A 24,172-nucleotide genomic window follows, 5' to 3' on the forward strand; every position below is an offset into this window, starting at 1 on the left:
CTCCCAAAAAACAAATACTATATACACCTCTCCTTTAACAAAACCATTGCTCACCCTCTTTCATTTTGTACTCATCACATCGATTGCCATTTTTATCAAGTCATCCCGTTGTCAAATTAATTGTTTACAAATTGATCGTTTTCTAATTGCTCGTTCTCATATCGATTGTTCTCAAATCGATTGTTCTCAAATCGATTGTTCTCGATTCTTTTTTTTTTTGATTCTTTTTTTCAGATCCATTGTTTTCAACTTGATGGTTTTTCAAATGATTGTTTTTGAAATGATTGACTTGTAAATGATAGTTGATAACACCATGTAAATATCTGTGTAGCACGTCGACGTGCACACACAAAAGACTCTCCGTAGAACCTGTAACGACCCATCAAAGAGGTGCCACATCAAGCGCATCTTCCCCTTATCACCTGGGAGGTTAAAAAGGCAGTTGACCCCTGCTGACAACAAAGGATGATGCAAATCCTTTGAACAAATCACAAAGCACAAAGGGTGCTCAACAGTAATCTCAGTCTCATTTCAACCAAAAGACTTTGAGATTTATTTCAAAACTCTCCGTGTGTGCACGTCGACGTGCTACATGGATATTTACATGGTGTAAACTGTTTGTTCTCAATCTTCAACCCGTCTTGAGCAATGATAACAAGTCAACTTGATGATTTGAGATTTGCAGTTTCTTTTACAGAGCACACGATTGTGGGGCAGGGTCTATTCTGTACGGTACATACCGTACAGAATGGTATGTACTGAAACAATAGTGGATTTCTACCTTTCTGTACTTACTTTTACTGTACTGTGAAATCTGTACAGTAAAATTTACTGAACTTTTACTGCAACAATAGTGGATGCTCTAAGCAATAAGACTTAGCTATAATCTAAATAGTAAAGTTAAACCCTAAGCCAAGGACCATTAAACCTAAGTGCCAACCACAAGTTGAGACCTAGGTCTTGGAATCTATAAACCACTTCTCTTTCCAATTTGGAACAAAGAACAAACTTCATATTATTCAACCCTGGGCCAGCAACGCAGGTGTTGCGTGTTGCGCTGCGCCTGCGTTGCGGTTTTTCTGACCGCAGCGCAACATAGAATCAAATTCTAGGTTGCGGCCTGACCCGCAGCGCAACATCATTTGTCAAATCGATGGATTTCTTGGGCCGCAACAACATTTGTTGCGTTGCTGCCCAAAAAAAATCACAGTTTGGTGTTTTTTTGGCGCTGTTGCGCCTGTTGCGTTGCGCGACGGTCAAGGCGCCGCGCAACCTGACCTCACCTTTTGTTGTTGCGGTACTTACCGCAGCGCAGCATGTAATGCAGGTTTGTGCTGCGTGTTGCGGAGCAACGCACCAAAAAACACTCGTGTTGTGGTGCGTTGCGTTGCTGGCACAGGGTTGTATTATTCCAGAACACAACTTCACAACTTGATTTTTTACCAAGCATATTGAGCAAAATGGATCCTGTTGTGATTTTGATGATCATAGTTATTTTCATTGTTTAGGTGATTGTAAAACCTCAAGTGGTATTCTGAGCTGGTCACAATGGGATTAATATCTAAACAAAACAAACTTGAAATTCACAAAGTGTACCTCATAAAGAGTCTAAAGTTATACCCTGCAGCACCTCTGAAATAAAGTACTACGGGCTCCAGAGTGGTAAGATCAACCAGAGCTCAGAGCCAGATCCTTAGAATTCAAAAAAAAACAAAGCAATGAGTGTTTGATTTTTTAAAATCAAAAAAGAAAAAAAGATTCAATTCACTAAGCTTATTTTCTAATTCTGATCAATTGTCAAAGTGAAAACCCATCATAAGAATATTAATTAATTTGTTCGTTTTGTCATCATCATCTATCATCAACTATGATCCAGAAACTGATAAAGCTAATAAAGCTAATAAAATTGAATTTAAAATCTACTCAATCAAAAAGACAGAGTAAGGGAAAATCACAACAAATTCACAATCACAAAACAAAACAAAACAAAAAAGTTATCAAACACAAAAAAGTTATCAAACGCAAAAAAGTTATCAGCCAAAAAAAGTTATCAGCCAAGAAAGTTATCAAACAAAAAAAGTCATCAAACAAAAAAAGTTATCAAACACAAAAAAGTCATCAAGCAAAAAACCAAAAAAAAAGAACAAAAGATAACAAACGAAAAAAAAGATTCTTCATCATGATCATGTTGTATCTTTTATCTTTGTAAGAAAGAAAAAAAACACTTGATAAAAAAGATCATCATGAGGAAAAACTACATTGACTTTCATTTACTTCAAAACTTTTTCTTTCTTTCATTCAAATTTCTACTTCATCAAAAGCACAAAAACAAAACAAAACAAAAACAAAAACAAAAACAAACACAAAAAGAAAGAAAAAGAACAAAAAAAGAACAAAAAGGAAAGAAGTAGGTCATAAAAGAAAGAAAAAGGTCGAAAAAAGAAAGAAGTAGGTTAAAAAAAGAAAGCAAAAGGTCAAACAACCAGATTAATGAACCCTCAATCCAAGGCTCCCTAAAAACTTCCAAAGACTTCTCCCACTCCCATGCTCACTCCCCCAAACCAAAACCAAAAAAAGATAATCCAAATAAATGATCTTTGAATGAAACACAAGAATTAAGGTTTATAAGACCCAGCAACCAGTTCAAAAGAGTTTTCAATAATTTCCTCAACCCTTAACCTAGAATGAACCTTACCCAACTTCAAACCTAATGCACCACCAATCTCATCTGTAGCAATCAAGATCTTATCTAAATCTTCTTTAGTATGTGAACCTGAAACACAAAACCTAACTCTTCCTGAAACCAATGGAGTGGCTGGATAACCTACAATCACTACTACGATTTGATACCTTTGTAACATTAATCTTGAAAATAATAACATCTAAGAAAAAGAAAAAAAAAATCATATTCGATTGGTTGGGTTAGTATATAAGCTTATTTTTAATAGGAAAATTCAATGGAGAGAAAATATAAACGAAACTTTTCCAGGTTGAAAGACCAAGAGTGGTACAATAGGCGAATCATGATCACCCCCAACAATAAACCCAAGTTTCCTTAACCCAACATGTAAATACCTCGAATTAAACGCTAATCTTCTCAACCTCAATTCTCCTTCAAAGATATTCTCAATCAATCTATTCCGTGTCAGTTGAGTTAAACAAGTCGGTAATCGATCAGTTCTAGATCCCATGATTGAAGTTAATGAACTAATGATTTGTGAGGTCACGGCTGGTGAAAGGCTTTCAGCGTAAATTGATGAATGACAGGTTTTTCGTAGGTGTTGGATCGTTGCTCGGGTTCCGGCAATGTACCCTCCACTTGCGCCAACTATTGTAACAATATTAATCAGTGAGTGAATTCCTGAGTGAGGTGGGGAAACGATTGAGAAGGTGCTACTCAACATGATTTGGTTAGGGTTCCCATTAAGATATCGATTCGACTGGGTTCGATTCCAAAGTAATCACATACTCCTCTTCCTCTTGGACCGAGAGCTCCAACGGAATGAGCTTCATCAAGATACAAGTAAAACTATAAAAACACATCAAGTGTGAAATCAGTGAAAAAGTTAGAACATCACTTGTTTTTAAGAATTCACAAACCTGATATTTCTCTTTCAATCTTAACAAATTAGGTAAATCGACAATCGAACCTTCCATACTATAAATCCCTTCAACAACCACCAAAATCTTTTTCCAAGCTCTCATCTTTCTAGGTTGACCTTCTGAGATCGTTTCTCTCAATAACCTTTCCAAATCGACCATATCATTATGTTTATAGGTTCTAACCATCGCACCACTCAATCTTGTACCAAACCTAATAGAAGAATGATTCAATTCATCTGAAATGACTAATGAACCTTTACTAACCAAAGAAGGAAAGGTTGTGGAATTGGTCGCAAAACCTTGACTGATCAATAAAGAATCTTCTGTACCTAAGAAACTTGAGATTAGTTTCTCGGCTTGAACAGTGATTGAGTTTACTCCAATATCATCCCTAGATCCTGCAGAACTGATTCCAATCGATCGGATCGTCTCTTCAACCGAATCCGTACAAATCCCACTAGACTGAGCAAATCCTAAATAATTATAAGATGAAATGTTTAATGCTTGAGTAGTAGTATGAGTATATTTAAAACTCATTCCGTTATCTTCAGTGGTTCGATCTAAGAGTGTGATCGTTCGTGCGGGTGAACCGGAAACTGGTCGTGAGAAACAATCGTCTAATCTAGATTTAACTCTTCGGGTAAAGAATGAACCGAAATCTGAATTTAATGCTGCATAACCGTTATGTGGCATGAGATGTGCATATGAATCAGGTGAAAATCGTTTTCCAAAAAAATCACGTAAATGACTATTCAAAAAGTAAAAAAAACACAATTGTCAGTTTCAAAACATTCCATTCGATTCTTATATAGTAAAAGACTAACCCGATAAGAAAAACAATAAGATAAGACCAATAAGCCGTAAGATAAGTTAACACCCCAGCATCTTCATTTTGAAATTCATGAAAATGATCATTAGATCTATACTTTGATTCCCACATGAATTGAATTTGATCAATATTAATCGAACCGAATTCCGAATGAGATAATTGATGATTAGAAGTGATAGGAGTGAATTTAGGATCATCAAATGATCTGTTATGATACTCTAAGTTTGAAATCTCTTGAGACTTTAATGAATCATCAAACAACAAAACAGATTGAAAATAATTCGATCTTGATTGGATTTGTCCTAACTTCCATCCATAACCTGTGTGATAGGCTGGTTTGAATTTTTTTTGTAAGTTTTTTAAATGTGATTGTTGAGTTTGAATGTGTTCGTATAGTTTGGGTGAATGGGATGGGGTGGTGATTGAGGTTAGAGAGGTTAGGTTCGTATTGGATGAGTTTCTGGATCTGCTATCATCGTTGTAGTCTGATGATGATGATGATGATGATGATGAAGGTGATGGTGAGTTCATCTTGGAAGTAAAAAGTTGTTATTAGATTAGATTGAATTGAATTGGATAAAGAAAGTCCAAGTTAGGAAAGTAAGGTAAAGTAAAAGTAAAGGTAAAGTAAAGTCAAAGTAGAAGTAAAGTAAAGCAAAGTAAGGTCAAAGTCAAAGTCAAGTGAATCGAATGGTTTTTGATTTGAATGAATGAGTCTAAGGACGCGTTCGATCCTAGAGTTGGTTTCTTGAATCGAAGTCAAAGTGTGTGAGTGAGATGTATTTATCGATTTTGATTTTGAATTCCGAGTGAATACTGTATCAAATCCAAATGAAGCCACTTCAAGGGTCTTTCTTGACTCAGACTTGTACGACCATCTCTCTCTTCATACACCATCACTCTAGCTACTCTAGCTACTCTCAGCTTCATTGAATGCTATCCTCTCATCCATCAACCCATCATTCGATCATCAAATCACTCTCTATTCCAGTGAATCGGTCAAACTCGGATCGGAACTCATCATCTTAGACTTAACTTCATTCAGATCTCTGTAAATCTTCTATAACCTTAATTCTCACTCTCTAGGGTTTCAAGAACTGGTTGTCTCTGACACGCTACCTTACATCCCAAGTAAAGGGAACAACAAACGGGAAGAACACCCTCATGATTCATCATCATCATCCAAGGCATGACGTCTTAATCAACCTATCGCGCTCTTCCACGGCTATGATAATACACGTGGGCTTAAGGCCGCCCATGAATCATGATACACCAAAACATCCAACTGCGTAATTAATGCTTCGTAAATTACAGATCATCATGCATGAGGCTGAGACTGAAAACAATTTGAGTCATGGATTATGGATTCATCTAGATATGTAAATATTTGTACCCAAGTGTTTCTCATACATTTCTGTGCCAATTGTACTCTATGACTTGAGCATTTGTTATATTGATGCAAGACTAATTCAAGCATCAACATCTGAAGATGTTAGTAGATTCATTCATGTTCTCTCTTGGATGTGATTTCAATCCTTTTACAGGTTCAAAAAAAAATCAAAATTGAAGTTATATCTATGAAGACAAAGAACCAGAATTTAAGAAATGATCAGATTAACATTTACATTTTTTTGGCTTGCAAGCTTGAGTGGGAGAAAACTTACAAAAGGTGGATTGAAATGAAATGGGAGTCTTGGAATAATTCATAACTTGTGTTGAGGTTTAAAGATCAACATACACTCAAAGATGAATCAGAATAGTTTCCAAGAAAGAAAAATATTTCAATGATGTCATTCATCAATATATAAAGTTAAACTACTAATCTTCTTTAAAAAAAGACTACAAGAAACTCACCAGCAGACTTTCCAGAAAAGCAATAGATTTTCTTCGATAGAAATCTTCTTGAAGCAAAAGATCAAATCACAACCCCCCCCCAAAAAAGTACCAAAGAAAATCAAAGTCAAGTAGTATAGTCTTATTGAAATCAATTTAATCTTAATGAAAACATATCCAAATACCAACCATTCATCATGTATTCACTCAAGAGTTCAAATCTTTTATTCATCATCATTTAGGAAACAATCAAATCACAGAAGAAGTAGAGACCTTCAAGTATCAGAATATCTTTTGATCTGATCAATATCACAATCCAACAGCTTACTTAGGAAAAGCGTTAGATAACAAAAGTCTTGTTTAAAAGCTTAGGGAAAAACATCTTTGTTTTTATCAATTTTATAACCAGAAATCAAACTTGTATGTTTTTTGAAATACAAGTTGGATTACTATACATTGGTTTGACACTGTCCTTTTCACCTTTGTCATTATACAACGTGAAGTATGGAGCTAAGTATCTAAGTCTGGTGTTGAGCTTATTACCTACGGTTAACTTGTTCACACAAAGACTAAGAAAGAAGTTTTGAAAGGCATGACAGCGTTCTCGAGTACTACTACCAAGCAAAAAATTCTTCAGGCTTACTATCAAACACTTCTTGCAAAACTTACTTCTAACACTACTATGACAATATTTGATGGTTCAAGGGTGATCAATAAAATACTACCCAACAACAGGTTGCATTGCGAGCTCATTTCAAAGACGATTTTTATCATATAATGTACATCAAGATCAAGAGGCCGCTCAAGACAAATAACTAGTTTCAGCCGATCTGGTGGCTGAATTGAGGATGTTGAATTTCGAATATCCAAGGAAGTTATGGCGAAATTGATTCTTACAACTGAGTGTCAGGTTATTCCATCATTTCGGGCTTCCTCCAAGCATTGAACCGAATGATGATGTGGTGCTGAGAAATCCAACGGAGATGAGAAAGGATTGGTTTCAGGTATCATTGAAGCTTGGTGAATCTTTCCACTCTTCCCAGGATTTCTTCTTTACAACCGAATCAGCCAATTTCACCTGATTCGATTCTTTCTCCCAAACATCGATTCTCCATATCTCGACATTCCAATCCTTCATCTCTTCAAAAGCCAAATTTGATATCCAAAACGTAACTTCTTGATCTTCTACACTCCAATCAAATGTACTCATACAACGTACATTCTCCTGTAATACACGTGATTTCGGATCTGATTTCTTTATGTCTTCCATCAGTATCGGTCGTAAGTTTTTAGGTAATCTTTCAACTTTCTCTTCATTGTAGAATACTAGCATCGAATGTGGGACTCGTGCATCCCATACCTTGAAACCAGGAAACTTGAGGTGGTACTGTACGATCTCCTCTACCTGAGGAACGGTGGATGGCAGTACAAGTCCAACTGGTAATAATCGGCGCCATAGTCCGGTCAGGGTCGCGAACTCCAAGATCCACGATGTGGTAGAAAAAGATTGTGTTGGGTATACTGCGTCAACATCTCTTGGAGTGCAGACCTATTGACTTATAGTACATCAGTGAACGATTCAAAGTGGGTTCAGATTATGTTTGATCATACTGACAATTTGTGACGGTGGGCGAGCATTGGTAGTGATCTTGCCCGACAAGATGGAGTCCATCAGATTCGAGATCCAGTGAGCTGGGTATCCCAATCCAGAAACATACATTATCAAGCGAATAAAAGCGGTCATGTTGAGTGGAGCAAGTGGCACTCTGTCTGGAAACATGCGTGGGTAAGGAAGACAGATCTTGAGGAAATGGGCATAGATCCAGCGTGAAAACTTTGACTGAGACATAAGTTGTTCAAAGTTCAAGAGCTGCTGAGGCTTTGGAATACGCTCCCACATCAAGTAAGACATTAGATCCTCTGCCGCAGGAGTTTCGCAAGACAGGGCTAGATGAAAGTGGGATCGGACCAATTTAGGATTGTACATGAGAAGATACTCGGAGAAATATGTAGAAACGTCATCAAAAGGTAATGGATTTCGAAGGATGCGTGAGGTGAGTCCAGTTCCTGGGCCATGTTCGAGGATTGGGACGCCGTATAGGAAGGATGTTAAAGGACCACCGACATAGTCACTAGTGATGATTTCAGTTAGATGTCTTAATCTACTTTGTGGTCAAGGATAGAGTGACTTACGGAATATTGCTCATATGAATGATATGGTATTTCTGCGGCCATTCCGGCGATGACGAGCAATCCTTTGATTCAATTTCTCTAGACCGATCAAGAGTTTGATGTTGCATTTTTTCAAGGAAATCAGCCATTTCTCCTAAGCAGACCTCTACGATCATACGATCCCGGAGGGAAGCAATGGCACTGGCAACCTTTTGGAAATAAGATTCTGAAACGCTCATGAGAGTCTTGTTAACTATTGAGGAAGATCCTTGAAAATCTGCAGAGCCCATCAAAAGGTTCTGCATAACTTCAAATGGTGTAAAACCCATCTCTGGACTCGGTAAAGTTCCAGGCCGAGAGTTTTCGTTCTCAAACACAATATCGGCTAGGGTAAGGTTAGGTTTCCATTTCCTATTGATGTGTGAAGATATACGCTCCATGGTTACACTAGCAACGTTTATCTGTTTGTAGTCTCGAAGGATTTGGGCTAGCGCTGGATCGTGTTCATTTAACATGTCTTCAGGAGGCAATAGAACTGTGAAATCGTCATAGACACGCTTATCAAACTTGAGGTAAGAAAATATTGAGAATGAGTCTAGATCAAAGCCTCCAACCATGCTCGTCGTGTTCATTTTTGATTTCGAGTTACCTTGTACGATCTCGCGAAACCGTTGAGTTGAATATGGACCAAAGGGCCCTCGTTTCCAAGATTCAAGACTAGGTCGGACAGCGGCCTGAACCGCGACAGGAATGTGAACCCAAGATATTGGTTGCCTGGAATCATCAAAGGCGTCAAGCAGTCGCTGAATGATGGCTTGAATGTTCTTCAAAGCATAAGCAGGCATCACTTGAGTGATATAAAAATATGATACAGTGGTGAGTAACTCGGTGAGATTGCAGGCTCGTTGTTTGCCTAACATATACTTCTTTTGATTAGAGATTCCCAAGTTGAGAGAAATATCATCCAAGAGTAAGAATAAAATCAAGTCGCGTGCTAAGATGGCCGGTTTGAAATCCAGGATAGTCAAATGAAGCCTTTGATCAGACTGGTGAGATGAGGGACCGTTGAGATGATAATCCATCATAGTTTGCAGCAAGTTACGAGCGTCGCCGATCCCACAGAACATAAACGATACGACTGGAGCCTTCTTCGTTGTGCGCCTAAGAGTTCGGCCGTACAGAGACTCTGGAGTATCATGTCCACTAGGGTAGTAGCTCCTGTCGTTAGTTAAGTTTGGTCTGTATCGCGGTAAACGGAAGATGGCATTCCAGAGTGATTCTTTGGCGATAGAATTGTCAGGATCGGACTGGTAACGCCTGGCCTTGCTAAGACGAATAATCAGTTTTTGTTTTCGAGGATCGGTATCTGCCTCTTTCTCAAGTAGAGCTAGAGCCTGATTAGAAAATTGGATGCTTTTCTCGTAATCTCCTAGCTCAAAGGTGGCAGCCGATAGATTGGACAGGGGTGTGGGGTCCGAAGGGACGAGTGCAGCAGCTACTTTGTAGGCTACAATGGCTGTTGACAAGTTTGTATATCATCAGTATCTCTTTCATTATGAAAAACAAAAAGTGCACCGGAAGGGCGTAGAGATGTTGTGAATCATACCCTTATTGAATTGCAAAGCCTTGTAGAAAGCATTACCTCGTAGTCTAGCATCTTCTGCCCGTGCAGTGTTGGACGACATTTTCGACAAAACTTGAAGTGGGAATTCGGAACAGATGCGACCTCAGCAGCAGTCTTAAAAGGAGATTCATGGGATCCAAGAGGCTCACCAAGTCAGAGAACGGTGAGCTTTCCCCGCATGCAAACCAGTGATACAGTCCCAAGTCTGTATATATTGATATCCCCCTTTCAGTGCCTTTCGCATATATGATATCACCCACTTCGGGAAAAAAATGTGCATTATGTAATGGTTTATTTAATTCCAAGAAGTTTGAAGCACCGTTCGGAAGTCGGGTTTAGATGAGATAGTTGATGAGCTTGACAGGTTTCGAATTTGGAAAGTTTAAAAGTGATTGGGGTTGAGGTGATGATGAGTTGAAGTTGGTCGTGATAAGAGAGTAAAAAGGGCTAAATACAATGAGGTTTGATTGAGATTCCATCAACTTGGTTGGAAAAGATGATGAAGAAAGGACCGGAAATCTTATTTTTTCTTCCTGTAGATATCCTTTGTTCTAGTTTTTTTTGATAACTTTTGGTTTGATTTGTGATTGTTTTTTTCTTGCTTTGTCTCTCGTGAGTGGATCTTAAATTCAGTTCGCCGCTCGCGTCCTGATGAGTCATGACTGACGTGGATATGAGAACAGCGCAAAATGTAAAGTCATATGATTCCCAAATCGGATCTCCATTGGCACTCAGTGATCAAGTCCGCGGCGTAGGTCCTCCATGGTCTCTGCGACTTCATTTCGCTGGAGGAGTTGAAGCCTTTCCCCATGCTGAGCCTTGAGGTGAAACAAAAATCATGATGTCGATGAGAAACAGTGTGATGATAGAAATGATAGACTTTGGATGAGTGCTGGCGCAGTCACGGAACGGGTCACGTGATACCCGAGAAAGTAACCCAAAACTCTCGGGCTCAGCATAATTTCAGTCCTCAACTTTTTTTCTCAAGACCTTGCGAGTGGTGTCCTAAATGAAAAACATCCTCACCAATCAAGTTAGAATTGCCGGTCGTCGATATCTGGTATCCATCTCGACTCCTCGCGAATCTAGTTCAAGCTCATGTACATTATGCTCTCATCTTGCACGATCTCAATATCGGTCTTCCATTCCAACTCTTTCGGCCCGCCAGCAACAAACAAAGTCATACACTCATGACAATCACTCGAATGCTTTTTTGGAGTCACTGGAATCTGAAATCGAAACATGGGCTCAGGAAGCGCCGCTTGGAAAAACCAAGGATTCCGCTCTCATAAAGGACTTTTCGCAGTCTCAAAATGACGACGGATCATCGTCCAGCGCTCGATCTGAAGTTGAAGGACGGCACTTGAAGCGAGAAACGGATAGTCAGAAAAATTGCGATGAGGACCTGGAACACGATCCGGCCAATAATTCGGAAGGCAAATTGGATGTTATGGCGGAAGAAAAACGCCGACAATTCTACTCAAATCCTAATCAGATGCCCGATTTACCTGATATTGCTGCTTTGAAGCCACCAAGATTGAAACACTATATACCTGGAACTCCGCGAATGTGGTATATCGACCAATTTGAAGCGATCTCCAGACGACTCATGAGAGCATTCACAAGGCCTCAATTGGAGCATGTATGCAAAGTGCTTGGATTCGAGCAATCCGAAGAAGTCAGTCTCAATACCCTTGGCATGGAACGTTTAAAATCACTTAGAATCCAGCATCCTACCTTGTCTGTCAAAGACTTAAGATCACTGGTTCTAGCAGAAGCAAACCCAACATTCGAATCGAGTGTCAAGAAACGACATCCATCCAACGCATCTTATACAAAGACTGATCTGGTCAATTTCGTGCTGACTAGTCATTGGGGTTTGACCGATCCCAAATCAATACCTCTCCCCATCAACTTTCAAACACTCACCCATAGATTTCAGACTAACTCTGAAATATTCAAAATCCCCTATCACGAGCTATTCCTCCTCCGTCTTGAGCAAAGTGAGTCATTTGATCTTCAAAGACAACCCACTATGTCACTGATGTATTGGTCATAGCACGCTCTCCTAGACGTAATCTGCTCAGTTATCTAGCTCGAAAATCCAATGTTGGTGTCGAGTTGGAACAAGATCCCGCTGGATTGATGGTCAGAGGTGACATGAAAAGTCGAGATGATTTTTGGCGATTGTACAAGAAATTGCGCCAGCCTATCCATCAACAACGTATACCTATACCAAAATCGATTAGTGAGGTTGTCGTAACTCCTGCTCTCCTGGCGAGCTTGAGCGAATTGTCAGGATGTTATCTAGAATTCACATCTGAAGCCGAGGTACGCACCCGTGTCTATATATGGGTAACAATCGATCATGGTGTGAGATGTGATGTATGTTGATATCGGCGCTATACATATGTGTTTTGCAGGGTAGTCTGCTTGCATATTCATATCACGATAAGCCTTTGACAGACACAGTCAACGATACCTTCTTACAACTCGCCATACTTGTAAGTTACTTTATGAATATCGTCATCTTCCACAAAGTCAAAATCCCCTTAACATGGATCTGTTTGAAGTCCGGTCAGCATGACCGGACCTCGGTTGCAATTTGCTCTTCTATCAGGAATAATCCGAAGTCACCACCGCGAGATCTCTGGCTCTATCCTTTCTTACCGGTCTCCAAGCCGTCATGGTATAACATTGGCGTTGCTGATACATATCGTCGCTTGACTTCTCCGAGGTCAAAGGGCCACTTTGATACCATGAATGAACCCGGCAAGTCTCAAAAAACCACACGTCTGACAATCCCACAGCTTCAGCATGTCAAAGCATTACATAGGTATGAGCCGCGTCTTTGTCAACATTCCAGTTGGTCTTGAAAATAACGTTGGACTTTTCTCTTCCTTTATAGACCAATGCCGGATCTACGAACGTGGTTAACAGATGTCCAGGCTGGTATAGATAAAGGTGCAATTGAGCTACGCGCCACGTAAGGAGATCAATTTGCTGTCAAGAAATATGCTTACTCCCCTAATAGATTTGGATCTATAAAGCTTCGGTCAATACCTATACCCACGACAGGGCCAAGGACCGCTCATCGATACCCGGTTTTCCGACAGCGAGGATCAACTACATCTTTTGGGATCATGGTCATCAAAGATTATACCGCGTCCTTTTTTTCTGCCGAGGTAGGTTCAGACATTAGATCATACACCGCCAAAGAAACTTTCCTGACGTTTTTTGCGGTGGTCTTGGCAAAGTCTACATCCACTCTCGTGCGATCCATCATCTAATCTATCGTCGCGGTCTCAGGAACTCGCCAATCTGATCACTTCGACCGATAAAGGGACTAAAATTGATACCGAGGAAGAATTATCTGTAGAAGTGTTCAGCGCCCCACCAACTGAGGCACGTTCAGATCCCAATAGTGAAGACTGGACAAGTAGCTTGCGAGTATCAATTTCTCAGGATGGTACAGTCAGTACAGAAGAACTGTACCAAAAGCATGCAGTGATTATGATGCCGGATCTGCAAGTGACATTTTTTTCTACCTTTCCCGCGAGTGCAAGGACCTAATGAAAGTTGCGGCCCTGTGTCTTTTTCAGTCCAATGGACCTCTTCTTCACTGTGACTTGTCGCAATGTTCCCAAGATGCTTGAAGGATCTCAAGGTTATGAAAAGGGACTTACACATTTCACTCACAATGGCAAACGACTGATCCTCACTGATAGCTACACGTCACAAACTACAAAGATCCCGATTGATATTGAAGGTGGAAAAGGGTTTTCGTTTATAAAGGAGAGAAGAATGGATTCAAGATTTCCTGGAAAGACCCTTATTGAGCTCAGGAGTGAGGTGAGTGTGAGCCCAGATTGACCGTATCTCAAGAATTGCGTTGGGCAAAGCTGACGTGACTCTAACTGGATTCGAGATAAAGCTTTCGATGCAGCACGATACAACCAAATTGGACGGATTTATAACACTAGTAGACAGTCTTGCTACCCAACACTGTGGCATAAAGTTATCAAATCGGGTTTCATAAAATGTGATGAAGCCTACACTTCCTCATGTAGTATTTAAACCATATCCGACCTCCCCCACCTCATGTCCGTTTACCATAACATCTGGTAAAATTGGGCTGCTAATCAGCGTGTCACAATATTTAAAACCCATTCAATAGTCCGGACTGTCCGGGCTATGGCAAATTGAGCTATCTGAACTGATGTCGAAAAATTTGATCACCTGCTACACTATTTATGAGGAGAGATCCGGCCAGTACCACCGAAGCGGATGCGATCATTCAGCACAGTTCGGGTCGCGCAGGTTCATCTGAACACCCGTGAGCCAAGAAGTCGGTTCAGATCATATCTCTGGTAATCCCAGTAAATGTGTTTATGGGAGGAATTAACTGAGTCAAACGTGCTTTGTGCGACAGGTTGTCTTCCACATGTGAATGTCATGACTATTAATTTACATGGGTATCTGAGAGCATGTTCTCAAGAGCTAATGCCATTGTGCGCCTCCGTTGGCTGAACGTGTGTGTACACTTTTTGAGTAAAAAATGGCAGTGCGTGTGTCTTTGTCAATGCGTATTCCAAGTATAAACATGGACTTCGAGTCAAAAAGAAGTTTTGACTGACGAGGATATATACAGGTAGGAAATCCAAAAGTGCACTGATTTCTGATGACATTGGAGACAGCTCAGAGGTAACTTGGTATAAGAAGCTCAGTTGGATAGAACAAAGGCTGAACATTTGACCACTAGCAGAACGCTGGTCTAAGATGAGATTGAAAGCAAGCGAAAGTGTACGACTACCAGAGGTTCAATTGAAAGATCAAAGGCGTCAAGTTGACCACTTCTAGATGGGGTTGCATTTGGTACAATCTGAAAGGTGTAATCGCACAGTATCAACAACTCATGCTACGCTACTTGATCGCGATAGATAATTGGGAGAAAGACTTACGCGAATGAACAGAGATTGTTTTGCATTGAGCGAAATATGAATCTGCGGGAGAGGCTAAACACGGTTCCGCTACAAACAAGTTGTTGTCATATGTGAGTCAACAATGTGATTATTGAAAGCCTTATGAGAAATTGACTTACTATATTTGCCGCCACACTTTTTGTTGTAATCGGTGTTGACATTGCAATCTGAGGAAATTTTTGTAGGAGATTAGATGATGGTGACCCCATATAGAGAAATGAAAATATGGGTTGCGGGTCTGACCGAGGAAAGGAAAGTGTTGATGACTCACTGATCTTGTCGTCGATACCGATCGGAAGGTTGTAACCTTTGTCACAAGTAAACACCTCTGTTGGCGTGTATGCATGATTATTGATCTCACAATTGGTGGCTGATAGAAATACCAACAGGTGGGAAAAGGGACAAAGACTGTCAGTGCTAGGCTATCATGGATTGAAAAGGCGGGGGACTGGGGTGAAGGATTAAATAAATCACTCACCTGTAGCTTGGGAACACGAGCTCCAGTCGCACAGATATTCTTTCACCCCACCTTTCTGGGCGCTGTAGCAAGCTGGTATTTTGAGTGAGATTGAAGCAAGTACAATCCTTATGAGCCATCGGATGGGGTGACACGGACTTGGGTTTTGATGATACGGACAGAAGAAGATTACACTCACCAACCGTGTTGCCTGAGGATTCGCGTAAGCCTGGTGCCCCATTGCAGATGATCTGGCTCACGGTAGAAGACACGAGGGTCGCGACGCAAAAGATGAAAAGCCAGGATTGATTCATGAAGATGGCGTTATAGGATGCGGAATGGATTTGATGGTTATCTTTCGAGCGCGATCAGAGGGCGACCTTATACAAAAATTTTCACTCCAAAGACCCTGAAACGTTTGTGTGCGTACACTCATTGATGTGATTCGGTTTCGGTCAGGATAAGCTGGATTCTATGGGTGCCACAGGATGTAAGTAACAGTACTGACGAGAAGAGAAGCAAAACAGGGTCGATGTTTGAGCACCAGGGTCTTGATAATTCTATTTGCTGATTGCAATTCAGACTTGGAATTTAATTAATGGCTAAGCGTGACTCAAAGCAGTGGAACATCGCACCTTGAAACGTACTGCATACATGCGCAAGACGTCGGGTGATCGGACTATGTGGGGTACGGATATGACTTGCGCAAGCTACGTCCCGATTTGGAGAAGGAGAAAAAACAAATCATTACATATGGCGGAAGTTTTTTGAAACGAGGAAAAATACTTTGACAAACTCTTCTGATGCAGAGTAGAAGGGAAACAACGTGGACAACGCTTATTCGTGTCTGTTGCTTCCGTGTATAGTTTTCATCTGCAATACTCTAAGTGCCTATCCTCGATGTCTTGTTTAGTGCCACTGGGGGTCACAAGGGAGTATGGACTGGCAGGACCCTGCAATGCTCTAATATTGAGGTTCTTAATGAAAAATCGATAATTCTCCATCTAGGATTGTAAGATCGGTTTTGGAAGAGGTTCTGTTTCGATGGCTGAGCAGTTTTATCTGCTTCTTTCTAACCTCGCAATCGATGCAATGTGGCACATAGATGAGGGTCTTTTCTATTTTCATTGGATGTGTTGATTGATTGTGGTGCTCTGGCTTTAAACCAAAATGAATTTCTCTCCAAGGTTATATGTTGCGCTCTAATGGATTACAGTCATCACTCCAATATTATGAACAGTCATGGATTTCTTGAGAGAAGAGTTTGATTTCCACTCACTGAGACTGATAAATTGAAGTGAAATATGAATTCCACAAAGGCAATGAACAATACCTAAACCTTACTGTTCTTTGTGGTAGCTTGGCAAACTATCAGACGAATCAACAAGATACCATTGGTTTTGCTATCAAGCAGCTTCTGGGAAGTTGACAAGCCATTCATTGGTAGCGCTAACGTAAGCATGACTTGGTAGACTGAGAAGCTGGTGTCGCACTGCACGCTATGGCCCCTCCTTAACATAATTTGCAAGTTGTCTCGCAGGTTTCTTACATCACAAAGCACAGCCCTTCCGGCCGAGCACACGGAAGGGGAACATCTTAGCTGCGCTGTCTCATGCGGCGTGGAACACAGGCAGTTTCGCGGTTTCGTGGAAGGATGTTCTCCATTGATTCGCAGCTGGTGGACCGGTGGGTCCTTGACGAGTTTGAAGGCTCTCAGATCATCTGCATAGATCACAAAATCTGAACTGCGTCAGTTTCACAGGTGGAGGTGATTTGATAGCTCGGGCGGACTGTGTAGAAAAATGACAGAATCATCGTATGTCCTTCAAAATCACATTGTACAAGTTCTTGAACATGAGAATTGCACTTTGTCATCGACATTTGGAAACTTGTCATCCAATCTTGTATACTGCTGTTCCGAATGAAAGGGCTCAATAGGTCAGGGTATGGGTCTCGTTCACATACCTCAATAGCGATACTCGAGGCAATACTTCATATCAAGGCGCGGGGTTGTTATCCGCATTAGATAATCATCTTGATCTTCATGAATAAAACATCTTGAGCCTTTGCCTGTCACACGCTTTATAAGCGATATGTACTCAACGCAATACTTCAAATAAGGATACCGTTAGTCTCACATGAGATTCATAGGTAACCTAATCTTTATGAAGAAAATACTTTGAAGCCGTTGCCGGTCAAGCATTTGGAGGGGAAGTATCAATCTGATGTGAAGATTCATCTTCAGCTCATATAAGGATGCCATTAGCTGAAGGGAGAAACATTGTGATCTCTTTTCTCCTGTCTGAGTATATCTTATAGCCCGCCTTCTTGAGCCACATAGAAACATGAACATCTGGGTATTACTTCCTTTTGCCTGGACTGTGGTTTATACCATCGAGACCTCCGTACAAAAAGAAGAACATATACCCGGTCAACTGGTAAACTCTCACCATGTTGAGGTATATCCAAGCCGCCATCATGATGAACTTTACGAAGTGACATCTCATGGAATATACCACAATCCATCAAGCAGAGGAGGAAGTTCAGTAACCCTCGCCTACGGATTTTGGATGGCTGATAGACTACCAAAGGAGAAAAGGATTCAGAACCCATGGGTAGATTTAATCAAGGGTAAAAAATCCATTGCGCCATCGCCTGGATCTTTAAACACATACCGTAAGATTTCTCAACAGATAAGCGAGCAGGGAGAAGATTCGAAGGTTTACCCTCTAGCTCTCTTGGTTTTACAGCTTGAGAGTCATTTCATAGAAAGGAAGACTGGACAGGATTTTACTGTTTGTGACAAGCCTTCATTCAAGAAGTATTTGAAGAAATGTATTGCAACAGCACAAGAAGTCTTGCAAGATGTTTCTCTTGAACCCAGAGAGAGGCTTTGGACTCTTGGAATCCTTTCGTGGTTCAAGCCTCATATGAAAAAGACCTTTCGTTCAGAACTACGTGCATTTCATGCAGGAGAGAAGGTCACTCAAGGCGAAGCAGAGCTTTTTCTGCTATGTGGTGCGTTGAGGCTATTTTTTGATCTCCATTGGTATGTTTCTAAGATTGAGGGCTTATAAAAAACTACAGGTCATTTGAAGGCTCTGGAAACCGAGGTGAAAAGGATGTGGGTTCCAGGAATTGCCTCCAAAGATCGTGAGATACGTGATATGAGTAAGTCCTTTGAGCCTTTCGGTGAAGCTTTACGAAAGTTACTTAGAAGTTGGAACGTCAATAGCATTGAAGGAACCCCTTGAGAGGATCCGTACTCTGCGCGAGTTTGGAAACCACATCATGGAGGAACATCCCAGATTTGAGCCCAGCGCATTATTGGTAAAGATTCACGATGATTTTTTGAGGCTTCCAGTCCCATTGAACTTTGTGGACTCGCAGAATTTGATCGAAGACATCAAGATACTCTTTGAGCCAATTGATACTACGGTAGAACAAAAACCGGTGGCAGCGTATTATAAACACTCTGTTGTGGAACGGGAGCTGGCATACCACATGTTGACCCACCTGCGTATCTCACAATATCATGAGATAAGCATATGGAAACATCTTTCAAGGAGATTTTGGTCACGTGCTAACGTACAATGTCAATTAAAATGCTTCGATTCCCGGCAAAAGAATCGACCTTTGATCGAGGAAAACGTGGAACGCATCAAACATATAAGCTCGCTGGGTCTCAATGATGTGAAAGTTAAACAGGCGATGGCAGAATATTTTGAAGCTTCACATGAGCTTGGTGCAAAGAGTTTGAAGATGTTATTAGCTTACTCGCATTTGGATCCAGATGTAAAAGGGATGGTCGAGCGTTGGATACAGAGCCTTCGCACATGTCCTTTGTATCTGGCTCAGATATTAAAGGACATCTATCCTGACCTGGCACCAAAATTGTACGATGATTATTATCCACACGAGATATTCACATTCAGTAAGTGGTCCGAAAGATCGGTTCTTCCGCGCTAAAGCAATATGCCAATGAATTTCTGATCCACTTTCAGATACGCGCCTCCTTCCATCTGCCAGAAGAGTGATCCTTGAGAAGATGCTGGTTGAAGGAGCAATTGTACCTCAAAAAACATTTGACAAGTACAAGAAGGTAGAATGGGTATACCCACCTACTGTGCATAGCAATTTGAACAAGCTGTTAGACGAGCTGATGGAAATTTTCCAAAGTGAAAGCATGGAACAAAACATTCATAACAAGGAATTGTTATTTGAATACATTGCACAAATTGTGGCTCATGGGCGTGGGGCTGAGCAACACCTGCTAGAGATCTTTCGATTGAAGGACTTCAAGAACCCAGCATTCGAAATCCAATTTGTTAATGATGCAGTAAAAAATCCATCCCCTATCAGCGGTATTGCACCCGATGAATACCTGGGAGTTGCTGTAAAGGTTAAAAAGTGAATATTTTCCACACCTTGTCACTTTTGGTCCTGGGGTAGATGACTGACCTTCTTTGATTTGGATTCTTTAGTCAGTTATTCTATTTTAGATTGGACTATGCGGATTTAGTTCAAAGGCAAAAGTCCAAAAACCGAAATCGGGGGTTCAATTTCTCTGCTACAAAAAGTCCGAGCAACCTAACCAGGCAAAAATCAATTGGTTTTGCCGGATGTAAATTATGCAAGGTTCATGTCCCTCGGCAAAGGTCGATAGAGGATTGAGCCAAATGATGCTCCATATGGGTATCAAGCAAAGTATGTAAGACTTGACAAACATACCTTGCACATACGCTAGATTACATTGCGTAGCAGATCGCACGAATTTATACCCTTTTCATCTTTATACTTAGGAGCTCCCCTAACTTTTATTCATTCTTTGTGTTATCCATTTCTATATTACAACTAATTTATTGCTCTGATGATAGCTGTGTTCTTGTATCTGTTCAGCATGTTCATGGCATCAACAATGCTTCTATCTAGACAAGCCTTACAGTTAGAATCCCCTTTGACAGAATTCATATCTATATACAAAATAACTGATAGTTGTACTGCCTTGATATTTCCAATCTTTGCAGCCACACAATGGTATTTTGATTCTCGAAGCTTCTGATATATTTTTGCTTCTGCATCCTAATGAATGATGTGCCATTTGGAGAAGTAGCATAACTTAAGAATCTGACAAAGAATAAATCAATCCATCTTTTAGACTCTATCTTGTTCAGCTCTCATTTTTGTGCATAGTTTTAAGCTCTCATTGTTTTTGTTCTACTCTCTTAAAACTTTGTATTTCCAGTTTTTAATTACAATTTCTAACTTTTGTTTTCTTTCTACTCCTTTCTTCTTTCAAGCAATCTTTGTTTTAGGTTTCGCCTTATTCAGGCTTTACCTGGTGTGTGTGGGGGGCCGTAGGCCGGGGGACTGCCTGTCCGAAAAAGGGTTTTCTACCACCTAATCTCTGGACGGGTGGCGTCCTGAGCCCGTCAAAAACCCATCTACGGCAAACATCCAGATCTCCGCAATTGATCTGCTGCATGTGATTAGATTTTCCATACGACTTCTCTGATCTTCAATTTGACACATTCCATTTTCAGCCTGAGCCCCGACCCGCAAAACGCGGGTAATGGCCTGCCCGCACCCCGAACCGATATCCAGTAGGCTCCCCCGCGCCCGAACCCTACCCAAACCAATCAAAACCCGGCTTCCAGAAGGCCCCCCGACCCCTATCCCGAATGCCTAAAACCCGCGGGAAGCCGGGGGTCCCCGCGGATAAGATTGGGGGTTTGAGGACTAGCCCCCCCTGCCCCCGAACCCTACGGGGCCCCCGATGTACTGGGGTCCCAAAAAAGGTGACCAAACCCGCACCCCAAGGGTTCGGGGCTCGGGGAACCCTCGGGGTGTCGGTCTCGGGACTCAGGCTGATTCCATTTCAAACTTTCTTTGTACAGCCCCCGCACATCGCCTCGTCTTCCCAAACTCTAATTCTACTCCCTCTCTTACTGTTCTCCTAGTCTTCTGTCTTTCCCGCTGCCTTCGGAAATTATTTATCCAATATCAGTCTCCTTCTCTTCTTATTGTTTGAAGCACTTCTCACTTACTTTCACTCTCCCTTGTCCTTCTTCAAACGCTAACAGATCCCACAATTCTTTTGTCTCTTTCTTCTCTCTCACCATGTCGGTATCCTTGTAGCACGTCGACGTGCACACACGGAGAGTTTTGATAAAAAACAGAAAGGTGTTTGGTAGGCTTTAGACTGAGATCGGTGCCGAGCACCCTTTGTGAATGATAATTTGACAAAAGAATTTGTGGGATCCTTTGTCAGCCGTTGGGGTCAACTGAGTGCCAACGTCCCAGTTGACAAAGGGAAGACATGCCTATTGTGGAGACCTCTTTAATGGCTCTTTCAAGTATGTATCAAAAGTATTTGGTGTGTGCACATCGACGTGCTACACGGATACGGACACGGTGTCTGTTACTATACTTTCTCAGATACAACTGATACGCTTTCAACTGCCATCTCCCAATTGCCTTGATCTCTTCTAAAGGCCTCTTCTCATTCCACCTAAATGTAGTACCTCCCACTCTGAACGAGTGTCCTGACAGTCGTTTTCCATCTTCTTCTGCACTCCACACTCTCCTGTAAATTCCCATCAACTTAGCTTTCAAAATCGTGCTCCTCTGACCGTTCTCTTCGAGATATGAGAATAACACATCACCTGATCCCGTTTGATTATCTCTTATCATCCTCTCTACTGCTGTCACCGCGTCTAAGTACAATTGCTGTGCTTTCAACTTGATGTATTGGACTTGTCCTGGCTGTGCCGTTTTTGCGTTGAATAAGCTGATGAGCACTTTTTCCCCATTACCTGTCACTTGTACGTCTTTCAATCTGATCTGTCTCTTCTTCTTGTCATCTGATACTAACTCCCCTAATCTTGCCATCCCCCAGAATGCCACCAATGCAATTGTTAGTGCCACCTGGCCTCTATTACTTCCGTTCAACAAGCTCCTAACACTACACCAAATGTCATCTTTACCGGGCGGTAAAGAAAACTACTGACATAGAAAAGTCCTGAGGCAACAGGAAGAGAGCTAAAAATCTGAAAAAATATGCACCTTGTTCCTAGATGTTGGGGCGTCATGATGAGTATTTTTTTGTATTTTACACGCAGAAATTGGTTTATGTACTAACAATAAATGCTGAAAATCAACAAAAACTCACATGTAACAATACCTGAAATTTGGGTCATGAGTATGAAGACAATATTTTGTGGTCTAAAAACTTCAATAACTTTTGCAATTCTGCTCCAAATAACTCGATTTGTGGTTCATTCAAAAGCTGAACTATTCTCCTTCACACTTCATAATGTTAGTAAGGTGCTATCTAGTCATTTAAAGACTCTACATATGTTCAAACAGTTCTGCATGAATAGCTCTGTAGGATCTTTTTTAGACCAGCTACAGATGTGATGTCTCAATGAAAAATGTAGAGGAAAGGCTCACCTTTTTCATGAACTTCACATCGATTGATTTGATTCAGGACTGCAAAAGTTATTGATGTTTGAAGATTCCAAAATCCTGTCTTCAAAGTCAAGGGCCAAATTTCAGGTATTGTTACAGGTGGGTTTTTGATGATTCTCAGCCTTTATTGTTAGTACATTAACCAATATCTGTGTGTAAAATACAAAAAAATACTTGTCATGACGCCCCAACATCTAGGAACAAGGTGCATGTTTTTTCAGATTTTTAGCTCTCTTCCTGTTGCCTCAGGACTTTTCTATGTCAGTAGTTTTCTTTACCGCCCAGTAAAGATGACATTTTGTGTAGTGTAAGGAGTTGTACCATATGCTTCAATAACACCGGTTTTTTCTGTTCCTTCTCCGATTCCCTTATCGCTGTTTCCGCTATTTTCGATGACTTCAATAACACCAACAACTTCAATGCGTCATATTTTGGGTACTCCTCATCATGAAATAAGTGCCAGCACTTGATGCCTGTGAGATATTTTTTCAACGTTTCTACTTCTATTGTCGTCGTTGATTCGTTTTTCTTTTCTGTTTTTCCATCCTCATTCAGCTTCTTTCCAGCCCAAATTACAAATTCATACAACCGGTTGATCGACAACGGTAACAAACTCTTCCTTTCATAACCTCTCTCCTTTGCGAACTTGATCAGTTTCGAAACTCCGCTACTATAATTTATCAATGTCAAATCCGCCCATCCTCCTGATAAAAAATGGACCTGTACCTCATTTTCTCTCCACCTCTCTACCCCGGTCCGTCTTGCAGGAATAGCGTGATCTTATGTTCCACTCTCGGGGCTATCATGCTTCTACCAACAGTTCTTTCAAGTCTTCCGGCAGTTCTATTTTAATTCGCTCCTTCACTTGATTGTCTTCTCCTATGCCTCTTGATAGGTCGTCTGCCTTGTTGCTTCCTGAGTCTACCCTCTCTTATGTTATGTCGCACTGCAGTCTCAAAAGCAAATCCTGAATTTTCTTCCACTCCTTGTTTACCGATTTGCTTTTCGATCATCTTTTGTGTACTGTTGACTCCGTGGTTGTATTATCGGTTTTTACCTAAAAGTTTCTCCCTCTGACGTCTATTGACACCTCTAACATCAACAAACCTATCCTTATCGCCACCGTTTTGGCCCAGGCAATATCCTGATGTGTTTCATCATTCCTCAATCCTTTTGTGGCCCATCCTTCTTTCAGCTTGAAT

The 24,172-nt window shown here is 40.9% G+C and overlaps 5 protein-coding genes across 5 annotated transcripts; 2 read left to right on the plus strand and 3 right to left on the minus strand.

Moving 5' to 3' along the window:
* Positions 1 to 1,875: 1,875 nt before the first annotated feature.
* On the minus strand, positions 1,876 to 4,835 carry MELLADRAFT_117359 (uncharacterized protein; the record flags this gene model as incomplete). The annotated part of the gene is made up of 6 exons (XM_007413414.1): positions 1,876 to 2,882; positions 2,982 to 3,328; positions 3,403 to 3,529; positions 3,601 to 4,351; positions 4,428 to 4,672; positions 4,695 to 4,835. 6 exons carry the CDS (start codon positions 4,743 to 4,745, stop codon positions 2,616 to 2,618), a joined length of 1,788 nt encoding a protein of 595 aa, XP_007413476.1.
* Positions 4,836 to 7,265: 2,430 nt separating this feature from the next.
* On the minus strand, positions 7,266 to 10,122 carry MELLADRAFT_65695 (uncharacterized protein; the record flags this gene model as incomplete). Its single annotated transcript, XM_007413413.1, has 4 exons — positions 7,266 to 7,814; positions 7,881 to 8,427; positions 8,459 to 9,953; positions 10,044 to 10,122. 4 exons carry the CDS (start codon positions 10,120 to 10,122, stop codon positions 7,266 to 7,268), a joined length of 2,670 nt encoding a protein of 889 aa, XP_007413475.1.
* Positions 10,123 to 11,070: 948 nt separating this feature from the next.
* Positions 11,071 to 13,535, plus strand: MELLADRAFT_117360 (uncharacterized protein; the record flags this gene model as incomplete). The annotated part of the gene is made up of 6 exons (XM_007413339.1): positions 11,071 to 12,064; positions 12,121 to 12,392; positions 12,485 to 12,565; positions 12,743 to 12,897; positions 12,970 to 13,047; positions 13,319 to 13,535. Coding segments are annotated over 6 exons (1,797 nt in total), but the record flags the coding sequence as incomplete, so codon positions are not given.
* Positions 13,536 to 14,917: 1,382 nt separating this feature from the next.
* On the minus strand, positions 14,918 to 15,814 carry MELLADRAFT_124113 (uncharacterized protein; the record flags this gene model as incomplete). Its single annotated transcript, XM_007413412.1, has 6 exons — positions 14,918 to 14,943; positions 15,023 to 15,091; positions 15,163 to 15,210; positions 15,315 to 15,413; positions 15,522 to 15,593; positions 15,700 to 15,814. 6 exons carry the CDS (start codon positions 15,812 to 15,814, stop codon positions 14,918 to 14,920), a joined length of 429 nt encoding a protein of 142 aa, XP_007413474.1.
* A 2,031-nt stretch (positions 15,815 to 17,845) lies between these two features.
* On the plus strand, positions 17,846 to 20,449 carry MELLADRAFT_109412 (uncharacterized protein; the record flags this gene model as incomplete). The annotated part of the gene is made up of 7 exons (XM_007413340.1): positions 17,846 to 18,518; positions 18,588 to 18,671; positions 18,865 to 19,434; positions 19,505 to 19,910; positions 19,985 to 20,079; positions 20,139 to 20,207; positions 20,400 to 20,449. The coding sequence occupies 7 exons, from the start codon at positions 17,846 to 17,848 to the stop codon at positions 20,447 to 20,449; spliced, it is 1,947 nt and encodes a 648-aa protein (XP_007413402.1).
* Between the last annotated feature and the right edge of the window lie 3,723 nt (positions 20,450 to 24,172).

The sequence above is a fragment of the Melampsora larici-populina genome, assembly GCF_000204055.1.
Source record: "Melampsora larici-populina 98AG31 unplaced genomic scaffold MELLAscaffold_36, whole genome shotgun sequence".
NCBI classification, from domain to species: domain Eukaryota; kingdom Fungi; phylum Basidiomycota; class Pucciniomycetes; order Pucciniales; family Melampsoraceae; genus Melampsora; species Melampsora laricis-populina.